We start from the raw sequence: 15,618 nt of genomic DNA, 5'->3' as shown, positions 1-15,618 counted from the left end.
TTGGCACTGTTTTGTTTCAAAAACCCTCCCAGTAGGTGTTGCTCTAACTAGTGTTAATTACTCACTATTTGAGAACCTTGCAATGTTCTGACTTCCTGCGTACTGCAAAATGAGAGAACTGGGCTCTTGCCTTTATTTAAAGGAATGCACTGTCTACTGGTGAACATTATATGCTATTTTTTTTCACTTTGAAAAAGAAAGCAATACACTTTGCTAACTTCCAGTGCACAGTGATTGATTGACTACAGAAAGATGAAAAGATGTGTTCTAGTGTAAATATAAATTCTGAAACATAATATAAATGATTACATTAGAATTAGCTTTACCACTTCAGTACAGTTCAGTATCTGGATAACTGCATTTACTAGTAAGAAAGAATCTGTGAGCTTGTGAGTTATGTGCATCTTACGTATAGGACTTTTTCCTTTGAATAGAAATCTTAACTAGCTGATCCCCATTGTATCTCATATTCCGTGTTCCTGCACCTGCAGAGTTACTAAAGACTTTGTATCCATTCAACATAATGTTTTGAGAAAATACTGCTTACTAATTAGTGAGGCACATCTTTACTTTCTGTATATAATTTATTTGTACATTTTTTTTGTTATCAAATATATTTGATGGGATTCATTATTTTAGACTTCCTTTGTGACTGGGAAAGTATGATTAATTGTTAAATTTATACTCTTTCTGTTATAGTCAGGAGTTAATTTCCATGACAACACGCTTTACAGATGACTTAATGGAGCAGGGTTTGACTCAGAAGATCCTTACACTTGTGTCTCACATTGATTTGAATAATGAATTTGATAAACTCCAGAGAGAGCGAGGATTGGGCAGTGAGAAACATCGGAAAGAGGTAAATACTCACTGAGTGTGAATATTTTTCTGTATTACTGAACAGATTAGAATACAGTTAGACCATCAAGAGTTCTCTGCTTTTTCAAGGTCTGTTACTGTCTGAGAGATCAGAGTAACTACTCCACGGGTTGTGCAATATGAGTGTGTGGGATCCAGATTGCTTCCTGCATTTCTCTTTTGCTGTTGCTTCAACATGCTGGGTCACGCCTTATTTTTAGTGATGTGTAACCAAGGACATAGAAAAGTAAGCACAGTATTTATGTGTAGTTTTAAAAAAAAAATCGACACTAACTGCTGTAGGATATTTTTTCTAGCAGAAAGATTGTAAACATTACTGTTGTAATTTTTGAACTTCCTTCTAATGGGTGATCCATTTAAAAATTATTCTATGTAATAATGAGTCAATTTCTTTTCCACCAAAGAAAGAATTAGTTTGACACTTTTGCTATTTATCTAGAAACTATGCAAAGATTATCCTTCTCATTTACCTAAATTATCTTAATTTACTTTAATTTTACCTTGAAATCCATTTAATGTTTTGCATTAGCAGGTTTTTTTTTTGTATTAAATGGAATACCGTATTTCCCTCTGTATTGATTAGAACTATTATTCTGCTGGAGTCTGTGCACAAATCTCTTGCTATGTTAAATGTTGAAAAGTTTCTCTCTTCATCACCGTGAATATGATTTTACAGGTTATAAAATGCTCATAGCACTTTATTTTTTATTTAGCCAGGTACAATGGATATAGGATAAGAATGTTACTAGAAGCTCATAATTTAGCTAAATAAAATATAGTTTTACAAAGACCATTATGAAATATCGTAGTTGCCTTATTTTTTTCTTAACTTCCACTGGGTTCATAAGACTTAAAGCAGTTAAAACTCAGCCTGGGAGGAGGAATGACATTAAATGAGATGTTTGTTCAAAACCAGGTAATTTTGGTGTAACTGTTAGAAAAAAGACAAACTTTGTTTTCAAGAACTATTGTGCTTACTTGTATTGTAGCATGCAATAATCTGCCAAATAAAAAGAAAAATACTATTTTTAGTATGAAAATGCTTGGTAGCCTTTATGTTGGGCTTGATATTTGTTCCATATATGATAGGGGATGATAAATTTAATTTATGTTTATATTCTGAAGTTGATATAAATATTTTGTCTCAGGGAAGGAATTTCTAATTTTAAATGTTTTTCTTATTTCTCAATGTCTTACGTGTTAAGTACTTGTATAGTCAATTGAGGGCATCTCTTTTGAGGTAAGGGAAAGACTATGACCTTATCTGGAGATAACTGCCAGTGCAGTTGTGTGATTAGGAAGTGTGGCTTCTGTGTGATACATTTACAGCTATATACGTTCTATATAGATTCATATCTCCTGACCTTGACAGGGATGCTGGTTTGCATGTGGTCATATTCCTGGGTATCCACTCACACCTCTCATGAAATACATGGGAATATGAATGCACTTAACAAGCAGAAGTGTGCCTTTGTTGTTTAGCAATTAAACCCAACGTTTTCTGTAGCTGCTGTCTTTAGGGTAATTTTTAACTTAACCTAGTCATCATGACTGACTGAGAAAGACTAATTGAATGTGTTACTAGAGTATGTATATTCACCCTTTGTTTGTTTGATTTTTCTTCTAAAGGTTTCTGACCTCATTAAAGAATGCCGACAGTCATTGGCTGAAAGTCTGTTTGTCTGGACTTGTCAGTCACCACTGAGCAAGGATGACACTCTAATCCTCATAAGTTACCTGGAAAAGGTAACAGTGGAAGCTGATGGCTCATTGGACGGTGTGAACTTGTCTCTTCTCATGGCTCTCCTTTACTGCTTTGATGTCAGCTTTCTGGAACAAGGCACAGAGGATCGTGAAGGTAATGCTGGGAGGTTTCCCAGATGTTACATTGTACAGATGGATAAATTGTTATTTAAACAATTTCTTTATTGATCAGTAGCAAATAGACAGGATTTTGCATGTTTGTTTTCAAATTCATTTATTGAGTATTGGTTTTGTGTTTGTTTTTGTTGTTCTTCAAGATTTGATGCACCGGCTCCCTCTGCTAGCAGAAAGACAGTACATAGCAACGATACACACTCGTCTTCAGGAATCCCAGCCTTGGAAATTACCAGGCCTGCAAGCTACTGTTAGATTAGCCTGGGCGCTGACATTAAGAGGAATATCCCAATTATCTGATGTGACAGGTAAATTACCCTAAAGTGCAGTTCTTGCACATTAGTATTCAGCTTGCAAATCGTGTAAGTCAAAGTATCTATTACCTTTTTGAAGTGCTAGTATTTACCTTTATGATAAAATTACCATTGACACTCCTTAAAGCTTTCTCAGCATGTGAGTTTGGTTGTCAAGAATTGAATTGCTCTGAAATGTACACAGATTTAGAAGTAGTCAGTTATTAGAAAATAATATTACATAGTGCCTCATTGAAGTGAAAGAGATTTTAACATACTGGAAAATTCAAAGATTGCATTTTCAGCTTTAATATCATTTGAACGCTTGAATTAAGAATAGATTTCTAATTATTTACATCTGTACATGTTAAACCTCAGTATCTTGAGAGGATGAATCTATTTATAATTTTGTTTTTTTTCTTCTCTAAACTTCACAAGATTTTCAGGCTTCCTAATAGGTCAAAATTGAGTCTACTCCAGAATATCTATTAAAGAAAATGCATTATATTATAATTAATGTTTAATTAAGGTTGTTTTGTGATTTTTGGTTCACTGCCTTAGATTTTTTTGGGTAAATGGGTTATGCATTTTAACACTTCTTAAAGCAGAAAGTTGAGGTCATCACTTGCTATTAATTTATCTTTTTCCAGTCTAGCGTTTTTCCTGTATGGTAGAAAAAACACAGTTGATAGAAGCATGTAAATTTGCATGTCAGCTGGATATCCTGAAATACGTTTTGCTTGTTAACAGATTACTGTTATTTATTTTTTACCCTCTTGTGAATTCTGTTGCCCAGCTCTTGCAGAATTCACTGAGGCAGATGAGGCAATGGCAGAGCTAGCCATTGCTGATTATGTCTTCCTGTTCCTGACTGAATCTGTTGTGGGGTCTGAAAATTTCTACCAGGAGGAATTTTACATTCGCAAAATTCACAACCTTGTCACGGACTTCCTTGCGCTCATGCCAATGAAGGTAGGTTTTTTATGTGAACAGCAGTTATTGAGAAATGTGGGTATCTCTTCTATAGTTCTAACATTTGGACAGGTAGCATAGAGATTCAGACATGACCCTCAGCTTGAGGTCCTGTGGTTCAGAAAACTTGTTCACTTTATAAAAGTCATAATGTTTGGGGTTTGTTTTGAATACTGAAGTAGAATGTGATTTTTAAAACACTTCAGTGTGATGAGATTTGCAAAAGAAACTTCTGTGGTGGAAGTAGTTTTGTTTTACATGATTAAAATAGAAGTGAATGCTGAAATTGATGGCTATGCATGTGGGTATTGATTTTTTGATTTTTTTTTTCTTTTAATACAGACAGTAGTGTAACCTAAATTAACTTAGGGTTTTTGTCTCTCATTTTTAATTTATTCTTTTACTAATGGTCTTTTCCATACTTAAGGGGAGGGATTCTGCTTTTTCAGTAGTATCAGTTGTTGGGAAAATAAGCAACCTTTTTCAGTAGAACAGTAAAAATGCTGTAAAAGGGTTTAAAAAAAAGTTTGAAGCAATTACAACAGTTTCATTTGTGCAATATCTTGTGATTAGACATGGAAAATCAAAATTCTATGAAAACACATTCAATTGATGGAGACTTTATTTTGTGGCCTTCATTGTGTTGAGCTGTAGTTAGAATTGCCAAACAATTACTTTTTTCAGTGTGCAAAAAGGCAGATTTAAAACCATATATTTTTCATTGTAACCTTACAGAATGTGAACAATATTGACAGGAAAAACAGTATTTGAGCCTCAAGAATCTTTGAGAGCATGTATGAACATGTTGTAGACAGCTTTTATTGATGTTGCATATTGTTTTCTCAAACTGTCTTTTAAACCCACAGAATATCCATAAAACAAGTATAATGTCAGTTCCAACAGGTTCATGTTGATAAATTACAGTTATATCTCTGCTGCAGTGGCTGCCTGCATACAACACTTAGTATATTAACAGGCTTTGGACGTGCTTTGAAGGCTGCACACATCCGGTGTTTTCTGTAATACAAACACAGTAGCCCTTAAGAATATATGGAGAATATGTGAGGTGTATTTTGTGAAATTTCCTTAAACAATCTGGCAGTTCTTCATTGGATGGTGTTGCTTTATGAAAGATGAAGTGTTTTTATTAGAGATATAAGGTAGATTTTTGAATGAAAGTTGAAGAGCTGACCCTGGCTGAGGTTTCTGCCTTATTAAATTTGGAACAGACACGACCCTGTCTCCGCATCCACAGAACTGCCTGAAAATCCCAAGGCTGTTGCTTGATTTGTTGGTACATCTCATCTTCATTGCATTATGGAACTGGATTCTTTATCTCTGCGAAGAGTTTTTCTTTTCCATTTCAGTTTTTTTCACTTTGACTCAGGTTTGCAGTTGATTGTAGCTAATGCCTGAAGATGAAGAGAGATTTTCATTACAACTAAGATTTTTTAATACAGGATATAAGCCAAAATCAGACCATTGGCTCGTATTCCAGTTCGAGAGAAGCCAATACTAGTGGTTTCACAGGAAAGACTTTGTTAGCAAGCAATTGGGATATAGCCCTGCAAGGCAACTTTTTGTCTTAACTGCTGTTAGGTAGTGGTTGGATTATGTCCTCAACTATTTCTACTGAATTTCAAATTTTAGGTAAAGAGAAGTGTCTGTGTTGCTGGATCTTTGTTTTGTTTTGTATATCTGCATTAACCTTTGTTCAGTTTTTTTAAAATCTGTAAGTCAGCATTTTAATTAATTCCTCCTTATAGTTTTAGCATTTATGCTGCTTGCCAGTGAGAATTTGGGTATATCTTTTGGTTGATTGCATTACCTTCATTCAGAAATCGATAATTTGCTTTAGTACCTCAAATAATTCATTATTTCATTTACCAGTTCTGTTCTTGTTCAGTTAGTACACTGATTTTAGCTAGTTTGCTCTTACCCTTTCCACAGTTATTTCTAGTTTTAAATATTTTTTCTTTTTCATTATTATTATTTTTAAATTATTTTTTCTTAAAGAGACAATTATTTTGCTGCTCATTCAATTTTGGACATTATGGTACTGTAGACCATGAACCAGTCTCTGTTGACTGTAACCATGTTTTAATTTTTGATGTGTTGAATTGGTTGCTTACTTCTGTTTCTTGATCCTCGATATCTCCTTAATATTTAACAAAACTTGACTTTTATTTCGTATCTACTTTCTATAAGCTGCTGATGGGGTGTCATGTCAAAAGCTTTTCGATTTTAAATGTCAGCTGTTTTTTGTTTAGTAATTAGCTTTTTCAACACAGAGGAGTTTAAGATGCTGATTAAATGGCTATTTTTTTTTTATTGGTGCAGTTCTTCTTCCCCTCCTTTTTTTCTTTTTTATTTCCTATTGTGTTAATAGACGTGGTAATGCTTTTAGTTGAGACAGACTGGGTCCAAAGTAATTATATCAGTTTAGAACTTTTCAAATCATGAAGTAACTGTAAACAGAAGTAGCCTTTAATGGTGAAGTGGTTTTTTTCACTTCATAAATTCTGTAGGTGAAACAGCTGAGAAACCGTGCTGATGAAGATGCTCGCATGATCCACATGAGTATTCAGATGGGTAATGATCCACCTATTTCCCTTCGGAGAGATCTGGAGCATTTAATGCTTCTAGTAAGTCCTATTTTCCTTTAAATTACTGCGGCAAATAGTGATTGTGACTTTCATTTTTCATCTGAAAACCTGTATCTGAATGATACCATATGATGCTGGACCTTTCTCTTTTTGGATTAGGGTTTTAAAATTTTTTTTTCCTTAAATATAGACACTTGTCTATAACGTTTCATGTAAAGGAATTAATTTACTGCCTTGCTTTCTTATGTTAATGTCATTTAATTCTTGTTTAGTAAGTAAATACTGCATTATGTTCTATGTTTGAAGGTTTTAGCGGGTTAACCTTACTATTGACACTCTGATAAATAATTGATATGTTTAAATAATTCTCATGTTGATATATTTGTAATGAGAATTTTGGAACACTGTTTTGTATTTGCTGTAGATTAGTCTAGGCAATGTGACCCCATCAAGGCTGGTGGAATTACAAATTCCCTAATTTCAGTAGAATTTTGACCAAGGGTGTACATTTTAAAAAAGATCTGTTTCTATAATATTTTTAATAAAATAAAGAAAATAGAAAAAAATAAAATGAAAATAAAATAATCATATTTGTTAAAATATTAGTTATTAAGGTTACTTAACTGCACTTTCAAAAAAATCGGAAAACAGATTTACATATTAAACAGGGCATTTTCTTATTTTCTGTTCATGAATAACTTAAAAACTTTTACTACTTGTCTTTTCCAAAGGTAAAGGTTATAGGACATTTGCAGGAAACTTTGTAAGGAAATGCTTTCTTAGGCAGCTCAGAGATATATAGTGAACTTAAATGAAGAACTAGAAGTGAAAATTTACTCTGACAAATTTGTATGTTCAGATAACGGGTAAGATTTCTATTCATGGTACTGGCTGACTTGTAAATTCAATGTATGAAGGTATACATATGGTTATTTAAAGAGAGATGACGCTGTTTTCTTACAACAATTCAATCTATAATAATTAGAAAGTTATTAAAGTTTTGCTGATGTGTGCATTTTGAATTTCTCTGTCACTTGTTCCTATACTGTTATTTAGACGCTCTTATTTTCAGAGAGTTTTAAGAAATAAAACACCAGCTGTGGGATGCTTTGCCTCTCAGATGTGTTTAGCTAATCCAGAAGTGGTGCTTATTGTTGAAGTAACTGTTTTTTCTTCTTATAGCTGATATTTTTCCAACATCATCTTTTCTCTGATAGATTGCTGAATTGTATAGGAAAGACCCCTTTAATCTGGAACTTGCTCATGAATACTGGTGTCCATCGGAGCCCTTGCAGACATCCACCATCATGGGGTCCTACCTTGGAGTAGCTCATCAGCGACCCCCTCAGCGCCAGGTTATCTAGATTTTCTTGAGTAATTACTAGTAACTTGAAACTAAAGTAACAAAAATCCCAAGCAACAAAGTTTTTGGTATCCTTATTACAGATAGCCTCTAAGAAGATATTACCTTTTCTCAGTGGCTTATCTGCATATGTCCTGCTCTGCATGGCATGGTTCTTGTTGCTTGTCAATAAACTTAACAAGAAAGAGTCTTAACTAACCTCTTAGAAAATGTTTTTTAGGTCTGGTTTGTTGCAGTTGCTAAATAATTCTGATACTGCTCTGGTGTCTGATAACTTCTGCATACCTTTTGCATGTAACTGAGAAGTTAAATTCCTTTACTATAAAAAAAATTTTTATTAACGGCAGTTGATAGTATTTTAGGGGGTAAGAATCCGTAAGAATATTGTAATTATTTAAAGTCCAAAGATTATAGTCCATATGAGACAAAACTTAAAATCAGAATGAAGAAATTATGTAAACAGATGAAGTAGACATTCCAAAACTTATTAGATATCTGGGATGCTGTCAGCCTTCAATGCTTCTTGAAAGACTGTGCAGCATTAGGCAAAACCTAGTACGAGACAAATTGGACACACCCGAAGACCTACCCACAATACAGGCAACTTGAGTTGGGGCCATGTGCAATCTGCATACACCCTAATATGACCCTGGAAGGAACCACTGTGTATGGGAGTTACTGTGCAGGTATATGACAAGCATAATGAATTGTTTTCTGATATCTCTTGCACTGTGAGATGTGTTAGTAATACTGCTGTGGAACATTTGTGAGCTGAAGTAAATTTTATCACTGGAAATACAGAAATGGAGAGTTAGTATCCTTCCCAATCACATGAATTGTTTTGTTTATTTCTTCTTTGAACAAGTGTTTTCACCTTCAGAGAGAGACAGAATAGGCCAGCCTATAAAGGAACTTTTTTTAATTGGAGTTGTGATTCCACCTGTCTGCCCTGCCCCGATTACATTAGAATCTGTTTTCTGACTTTTCCTGCCTAATGTTTTCCTAAAATACTCATATTTACCTTTTTTTTTTTTTTTTTAAACACTGATCTTTATTTGTTCTAGGTTGTCTTGTCAAAGTTTGTTAGGCAAATGGGAGATCTACTTCCTTCCACAATTTACATCCCATACTTGAAAATGCTGCGAGGACTGGCTAGTGGGCCACAGTGTGCTCATTACTGCTTTAGTTTGCTAAAAGTCAATGGCAGTAGTCATGGTAAGAAAAGTGGCACTTCAGCTCTTTCTCAACTCCTGTTCTTTCGAAAAATGCAGAGACTCATTTCAGACGAATTGTGGCTTCATAGTTTTAACATTTCATTATTAGTACAAAGATGAAATTAGAAGGCTTTACTTGAAAGTGTAATCTGGAAAAAAAGACCCTTTAGGTAGTTAGATGTCTGAGCACCTTAGCAAGCAATTCACGTAATAAAACAATGCGTTTTTTAAAAACACTGTCTTAACACCTTAAGAAATGCAGAATATCAATATTGCTTATTATAAAACAAAAAATGAGTAATGTCCTAAAGTTAACTATATTTACAAAACATACAGTGTAACTTTCCTGAATGTTTTTTCAGAAGCACTTTGTTCTGTTAGAATTTTTTTGATTTAATAGAATAGCACTTTCTCAAAGTAAGAGGTGCTGGTCAGTCCTGTGCTTTGCATTCATTTTGCATTGGTCAAATTATTAAAAAAACCAATCCTACTTTGAAGATCCAAATAATGCTGCAAAGATTCCAATTCATAAGCTAAAAACTTATTTGTGCTGGTTTTTCACACCTTTCTGCCTCAGCGAAAGAAAGCTTTTACAAACAAAAAAATCCCCAAACCTGAGTGACTAATAGTGGAAACAATAGCTTTACTTTGAACTTTATTTCTTCCTTTAGAAAAGAAAGTTTTCCTTTTAAATTTAACTACCCTGCTTGTTATCCTGTGAAAGGGTAGAAAGAAAATCTTGTCACCTGTTTGTCATTTTTCTAGCGGAAAACATCCAAGGAGCAGGTGGCAGTCCTGTCTCCTGGGAGCATTTCTTCCACTCTTTGATGCTTTATCATGAGCACTTAAGGAAAGACTTACCAAGTGCAGATAGTGTCCAGTATCGTCACCTGCCTCTCCGAGGCATCACACAGAAAGAACAGGATGGATTAATTGCGTTTTTACAGCTGACCACTGTTATAGTCAATTGGGTGAGTAGCCTTTCGTTTGGTTTTTATTGTTAATTTTTTTTTTTCCTTGCAAGTCATCATCATGCAGCTGTGGAATTCTCCTTGACCAAAAGGATACATAGGGAAAATTTACCTAGCATCGTTGTCATTTGATTAGTGAACTCCACAAGTATGGGAAGCATCAGGAATAACTGTAGTGACCAAACACACAGTCCAGGTGAAGCAGGAAGAGATGACGCCTTATTCTGTGTTGCTGGTGTTAATAATTTTCTTGTTTTCTTGACACTGGTGGTGATAATGGGGATATCTTTCAGAAGTGAGTATATTCACAATAAATTACTATGAAGTAGGGAAATTCTTTGCATTTGTTTATGAGTTTTAAAACGCAAAAGTAATAGTTGAATTCAAAAGGAAGTGATAGAAATTTGACAAGGAAATTGATCAAGTGTGAAACTTGCCTCTGGAGTTATGATTTAAAATGTCCCCAAACCAAGAGTGTAAAATGTGCCATGAATTGACTGGAAGAGGATTTCAGAAGAATAAAACTGCAATGCATAATTTTGTATTGTGAATTGTCTGTGTAATTCTGAATAGCGTAGAATTCAGCTCTTCCATACCCACCAGACTTTGCAGCCTAAAAATTCTGTGATATAGTGAGGTACCTTGGTTTTGCTGACACAAACACAAGACAACACAGGATCAGTGAACCTAATTAGGCTTTTTAAAAATCATCCTTGGTGGTGGTGATAATAGGGTGATCCTGTGTGAGCTGTAATGTCAGCACTGGATAAGTGTGGGGGAAAAGGGAACTCTTAAAACTAATATTTCATGGTATCATCAAACCATAACACAGGATGAAGTAAATTGTTTCTAAGTATGCAGGGAATTACCATTTGATGAGGGTAGAGGCTTGTTCCTGTCCAGTGGTTCATCTTACAGTCTCTAGTGAGCTTACATGAGTGATGATCCTGTTCCTAAAGAAATTAATGTAAGTTCCTAGCCAATGTCCAAATGCAGTTTAAGTTCATAGAAATATATAGAAATAGAGAGAAAATATATAATAGAAATATTAATAAAAGTCCCTCTTGAAGGAACCATCTAGAATATAAGTACTTAAAGACTAATTCCATGTGTGTGTGTATTAAAAAAAAAAAGCGAGTTGTTTTAAGAAGCTTATATTATCCACACAATTTTTGTGTATGGATAGGCACAATTTTAGTACTCGTGAGTCATTATATTGGGCTTTTTGTTTAATTAAAATGGTTGGCTTTGAAATTGTCTGCCATTCTTCTGATGTTTCATGTACCTTCAAGTACAAAGCGGAATCTTTGATACTGAACTGTGAGTTAGAGGTTTTAAGACATGAATAACCTTCAAAGTAGTAATCTGCAGTTTTATTTTCTGTTGGACTCCATAGAGTGAGAATGCTCGCCTGGCTCTTTGTGAGCACCCTCAGTGGACACCAGTAGTGGTCATTCTGGGACTTCTGCAGTGCAGCATTCCTCCTATTTTGAAAGCAGAGCTACTAGAAACCCTTACTGCTTTTGGAAGATCTCCTGAAATAGCTGCTTCACTCTGGCAATCTCTGGAATATACACAGGTATTGTAGGATTTTCAGTGCTTAGTACTATAGTATCCCAGTTTGTTGAAATTGTCAGTAGTGTATTTGAAATAGCATTGCATTTCCTCCTAAATTTTCTTTTGGCCATTGTTGAATATAATTTTTCTCACCTAGTTAATACTTTGGAACGACTTTGAAAATTACAGTATTGCTTTGTGCCTCAGAGGTCTCATTGACTGTTCTCATTTTACATAAGTACAGGTTTCCTAGCAGACAGTCCAGTTTGAACTGCAACTGCTGGTTCATTTTTAATTGCTAATAAGAAAGCCTGATAATAACGACATCTCACCACCTTTGCTTCCTAATTTATGATATTCCCTAAAATATACCATTGTAAGCAGTAATGAGGGAAATATCTTTCCCCTAGCCAATGTAAAACAAAAATCAGTAATGTGAAAGTATTTTTGCCCTTTTGTTTCGTGTAACAATAAACATGATGCAGATCTTTGAGAATGTAAAGCTGGAAGCATACAAGTGTAAAACATATAATCCAGCCTTTCAGACAGAAAGATCTTGGCTTTTTGTTTTTTAAGAGGATTTAGAAAACTTCTTCTTGAATCTAAAAGGTAATGAGTATCTTTTACTCAATAGAAATGATGGAGATGCACTTGAATTATGTAAAATACGTTGTTTGTCTGTTTTCCTTTCTCTTTCTGTTTTGAAGATACTACAAACTGTGAGAAGTCCAGGCCAGAGACAAGCAATTGGTATTGAGGTAAGAGTTTCTCTGTAGCTAGGCAGCCTCTCTGATCATCTGCATATGAGTTTGGGAAACACTTGCAGAGGCTGCCTCTGCTGCGAGTCCATGGGAAAGCTTTCTAATAGGTGCTGTGGTTTCACTGATTTGTAATTTACTTTCAGTCCTGCTTGTAATTTCTGGAAAACTTTACTCATTTTTGCAGCTTAGTAACAGAACAGCATCTAAACCCTCAAATTCCTCGTAAGCATTTCTTACTAAGATTTTCCTATTTTTCTAAACTGGATGCACTTTTGTTACATCTTGGTGCAGCTCACTTTGCTTCTAATAATAGTGGTAAATAAAAGCAAAGTATGTAAATGTTGAGGCATATCATCTAATAGCTCAGAAATTAATAGAAGTGTATTGCTGAACTGAAATAACAGATCTGATGCTTTGTACTTTTGCTCTGTTTGTGGTGTACTGTAGACAAAAATGCTAAGTCAATTCACTATAAAGTAATTCACAGATGATGCTTTTATATTATTTGTTCTCACATGTTTCTTCATCCTCCAAAATTGTGATTTTTTTCCTCCTTCTATGTTTGCTGTCCTCTTGGGAAGGTTGAATTGAATGAGATTGAGTCCCGATGTGAGGAATATCCTTTAACTCGTGCCTTCTGTCGACTCATCAGCACGCTAGTGGAGAGTTCATTCCCAGCTAACCTGGGAGCAGGTCTGCGCCCCCCAGGCTTTGATCCCTATCTCCAGTTCCTCAGGGATTCAGTGTTTCTCCGATTCCGCACCAGAGCTTACCGGAGAGCTGCTGAAAAAGTAATTTTTGTTTGTAAATATTTTTTTTCTTAGGATGTAGTTAAAATGATTTGGCACTGTTGATGTGGCTTAGATGTTTGAGAAGTTGTGCAAGTTTGATGCAGCAAAAGTAACGTAGAGCACTTCATAGTGTTTTGATTCTGTAAACAGGTGATTTTTTTTCAACTCCTGAGTCATCAGGATATACTTCAAAGGAACCTGTATAAAGTATCCTTTAAAAAAAAGTTTATATTGCTAAATTTCAATTTGCTATACAGGATTCTGCATCTCTACTATGTGGCTAATGACTTCTGCACATCACATGCCCAAATCTGCAAGTCAGATTTGTTCTTTTCTCAGTGTTACTTCAGAAAATGTTTCTGACTTGCTGGACTAAGGAATTTGACTTTGTTTTACAATACTTCTGAATGAAAGCAAATGCCAAACTGTATCCTGGAAGCTGGATATTCATGATCTGTTCTTAGCTGTATACCTAGTAAAGGCTCCTTATTGCTTCTAGTTTTAATATACTAATGTATATTGTACAATAGAGACTAAAATAGGTAATCTGTTTCAGTGTTCCGTTTTACTTCAAAAAGAAAGCTTGGCCTTTCAAATTATTTGACATGATGACTTTTAAGTGTTGTTGTCATGACTGTCTAATTCTGAAATACTAGCCATACTTCTGATCCAGTACATTACTGCACTGCCTGTTGTATACTTTGTCATCTCTGTCTTGTTGCTGCAGTATCAATCTTATTCTGTGTATGAGTTTCTCTTTGTTTTGTGATTCTCTGCAGTGGGAAGTAGCTGAGGTAGTCCTGGAAGTGTTTTACAAATTGCTACGGGACTATGAACCTCAACTTGAAGACTTTGTGGACCAGTATGTGGAGTTACAAGGTTAACTTGTTCATTTGTTCACTGACAAACAGAATTGTAACTTGTTTTGCTCTGTTGCCTCTGTCTTAGGATCTTGTTCAGTATTGCAAATAAGCTGTTGAAAAGCCAGACCAAGGGTTTAAGATGGGAAGATGTTCGAGAACTGTCCACATACTATCACTTAATCAACACCTTGGTGTTGGGCTTGTTCCTCTGAATTTCTTTGGTCTGTATCCAAATCACAACTACTCATAGGGTTAATTTAAAAGTGTCGTATTTGCTATATCCTTTAATATTAATATTATTGATATATTAATTATTCAGAGTAGACAGTACAGTAGAATTATGACCTGAAGTCATTTAATTCTGGACAATTATTCTTTAAAAGGCCAAAGTAGATGACAGTTGCCTCATTATAGGAAATTTAAGGCTTATTTGGGGACTAGATTTTTTTTCTTAATACGAAGTTTCTTAGCATGAATTCCATCCTCATGCTGATCGATTTACTTGTAGCAGTACAGAGCTGTGAGAACCACTTCTAAAGTGAAAACAACTTTAGACATGCTTCTCCAGTGGGCACATCTCAGTCTGAGAGGCCTCTGTGCCTCATACTTTGACAAACAGTACTTGGTAGCTCAGCATACTGAGCCATTATTTTGGCTCAGTAAATTTCTGTTAGCTTGTTCCTGTCCTCAGCTAGTCCTTCAGCTTGTACGATTATTTGTGGGTTACACAATATATGGACTCCATCTGCCCGGGAGACCGAGGAATCGAACCCGGGTCGCAGCAGTGAGAGTCCTGCATGCTAACCACTAGGCCACCAGGGGTCTCAAATAAGGAGTTATTCATTATATAAATGCATGTAAAGATCTATACATCATTCAGATGAACTTTAAGATTAAAGGGTGGGCTCAGTTCAGCGCAGGCTGTGTCTCACCTAAAAAATCCATTGCGCAGGCTGGAAAGGTAAAAGACCTTTCCCCAGATCTTCGTTCGCGAAGACTGGCCATTATTATTACACAATATATTGGGGACCCCTGGTGGTCTAGTGGTTAGGATGCGACGCTCTCACCGCCGCCGCCTGGGTTCGATTCCCAGTCAGGGACACTCCCCCGGGCAGATGGAACTCGTCAGCCCTGTAAGGCCATCCATGATGAGAAGGTCACTCTAAACAAACCTACGTCCTGAGGACCTCACTGCCATTGTCCAAGCTTGCTTGGCCCCGGCAGATGAACCTTAGGTTTAAAGAGTGGGCTCAGTTCAGCGCATGCTGTGTCTCACCTAAAAAAATCCATTGCGCAGGCTGGAAAGGTAAAAGACCTTTCCCAAATCTTCATTTGCGAAGACTGGCCATACTACTTATACACAATATATTAAAGAAATGGGTTTATCTCCTTTTGACTAGATCCATTTTTTGAATGGATTCAGTATGTGCAGTGGCGTGGCTTGTTTATTGGCATGTGACAGAGCAGCAC

The 15,618-nt window shown here is 35.5% G+C and overlaps 1 protein-coding gene across 2 annotated transcripts in view; it reads left to right on the top strand.

Moving 5' to 3' along the window:
• Positions 1-15,618, top strand: part of NUP205 (nucleoporin 205) — a 51,312-nt gene that overhangs the window by 8,575 nt on the left and 27,119 nt on the right. For both annotated transcript variants that reach the window (XM_027680007.1, XM_027680008.1), the window contains 12 exons: positions 700-859; positions 2,509-2,737; positions 2,901-3,065; positions 3,847-4,022; positions 6,551-6,667; positions 7,846-7,983; positions 9,056-9,206; positions 9,971-10,176; positions 11,573-11,755; positions 12,441-12,491; positions 13,076-13,285; positions 14,065-14,164. In XM_027680007.1, the coding sequence (XP_027535808.1) occupies positions 700-859; positions 2,509-2,737; positions 2,901-3,065; positions 3,847-4,022; positions 6,551-6,667; positions 7,846-7,983; positions 9,056-9,206; positions 9,971-10,176; positions 11,573-11,755; positions 12,441-12,491; positions 13,076-13,285; positions 14,065-14,164 (1,886 nt within the window). The remainder of the gene's footprint in view (positions 1-699; positions 860-2,508; positions 2,738-2,900; positions 3,066-3,846; positions 4,023-6,550; positions 6,668-7,845; positions 7,984-9,055; positions 9,207-9,970; positions 10,177-11,572; positions 11,756-12,440; positions 12,492-13,075; positions 13,286-14,064; positions 14,165-15,618) is intronic.

This window comes from Neopelma chrysocephalum, unplaced genomic scaffold (genome assembly GCF_003984885.1).
Source record: "Neopelma chrysocephalum unplaced genomic scaffold, ASM398488v2 Primary Assembly neopelma1_59, whole genome shotgun sequence".
Classification (NCBI taxonomy): Eukaryota; Metazoa; Chordata; class Aves; order Passeriformes; family Pipridae; genus Neopelma; species Neopelma chrysocephalum.
This window is presented reverse-complemented; position numbering and strand designations above follow the sequence as displayed.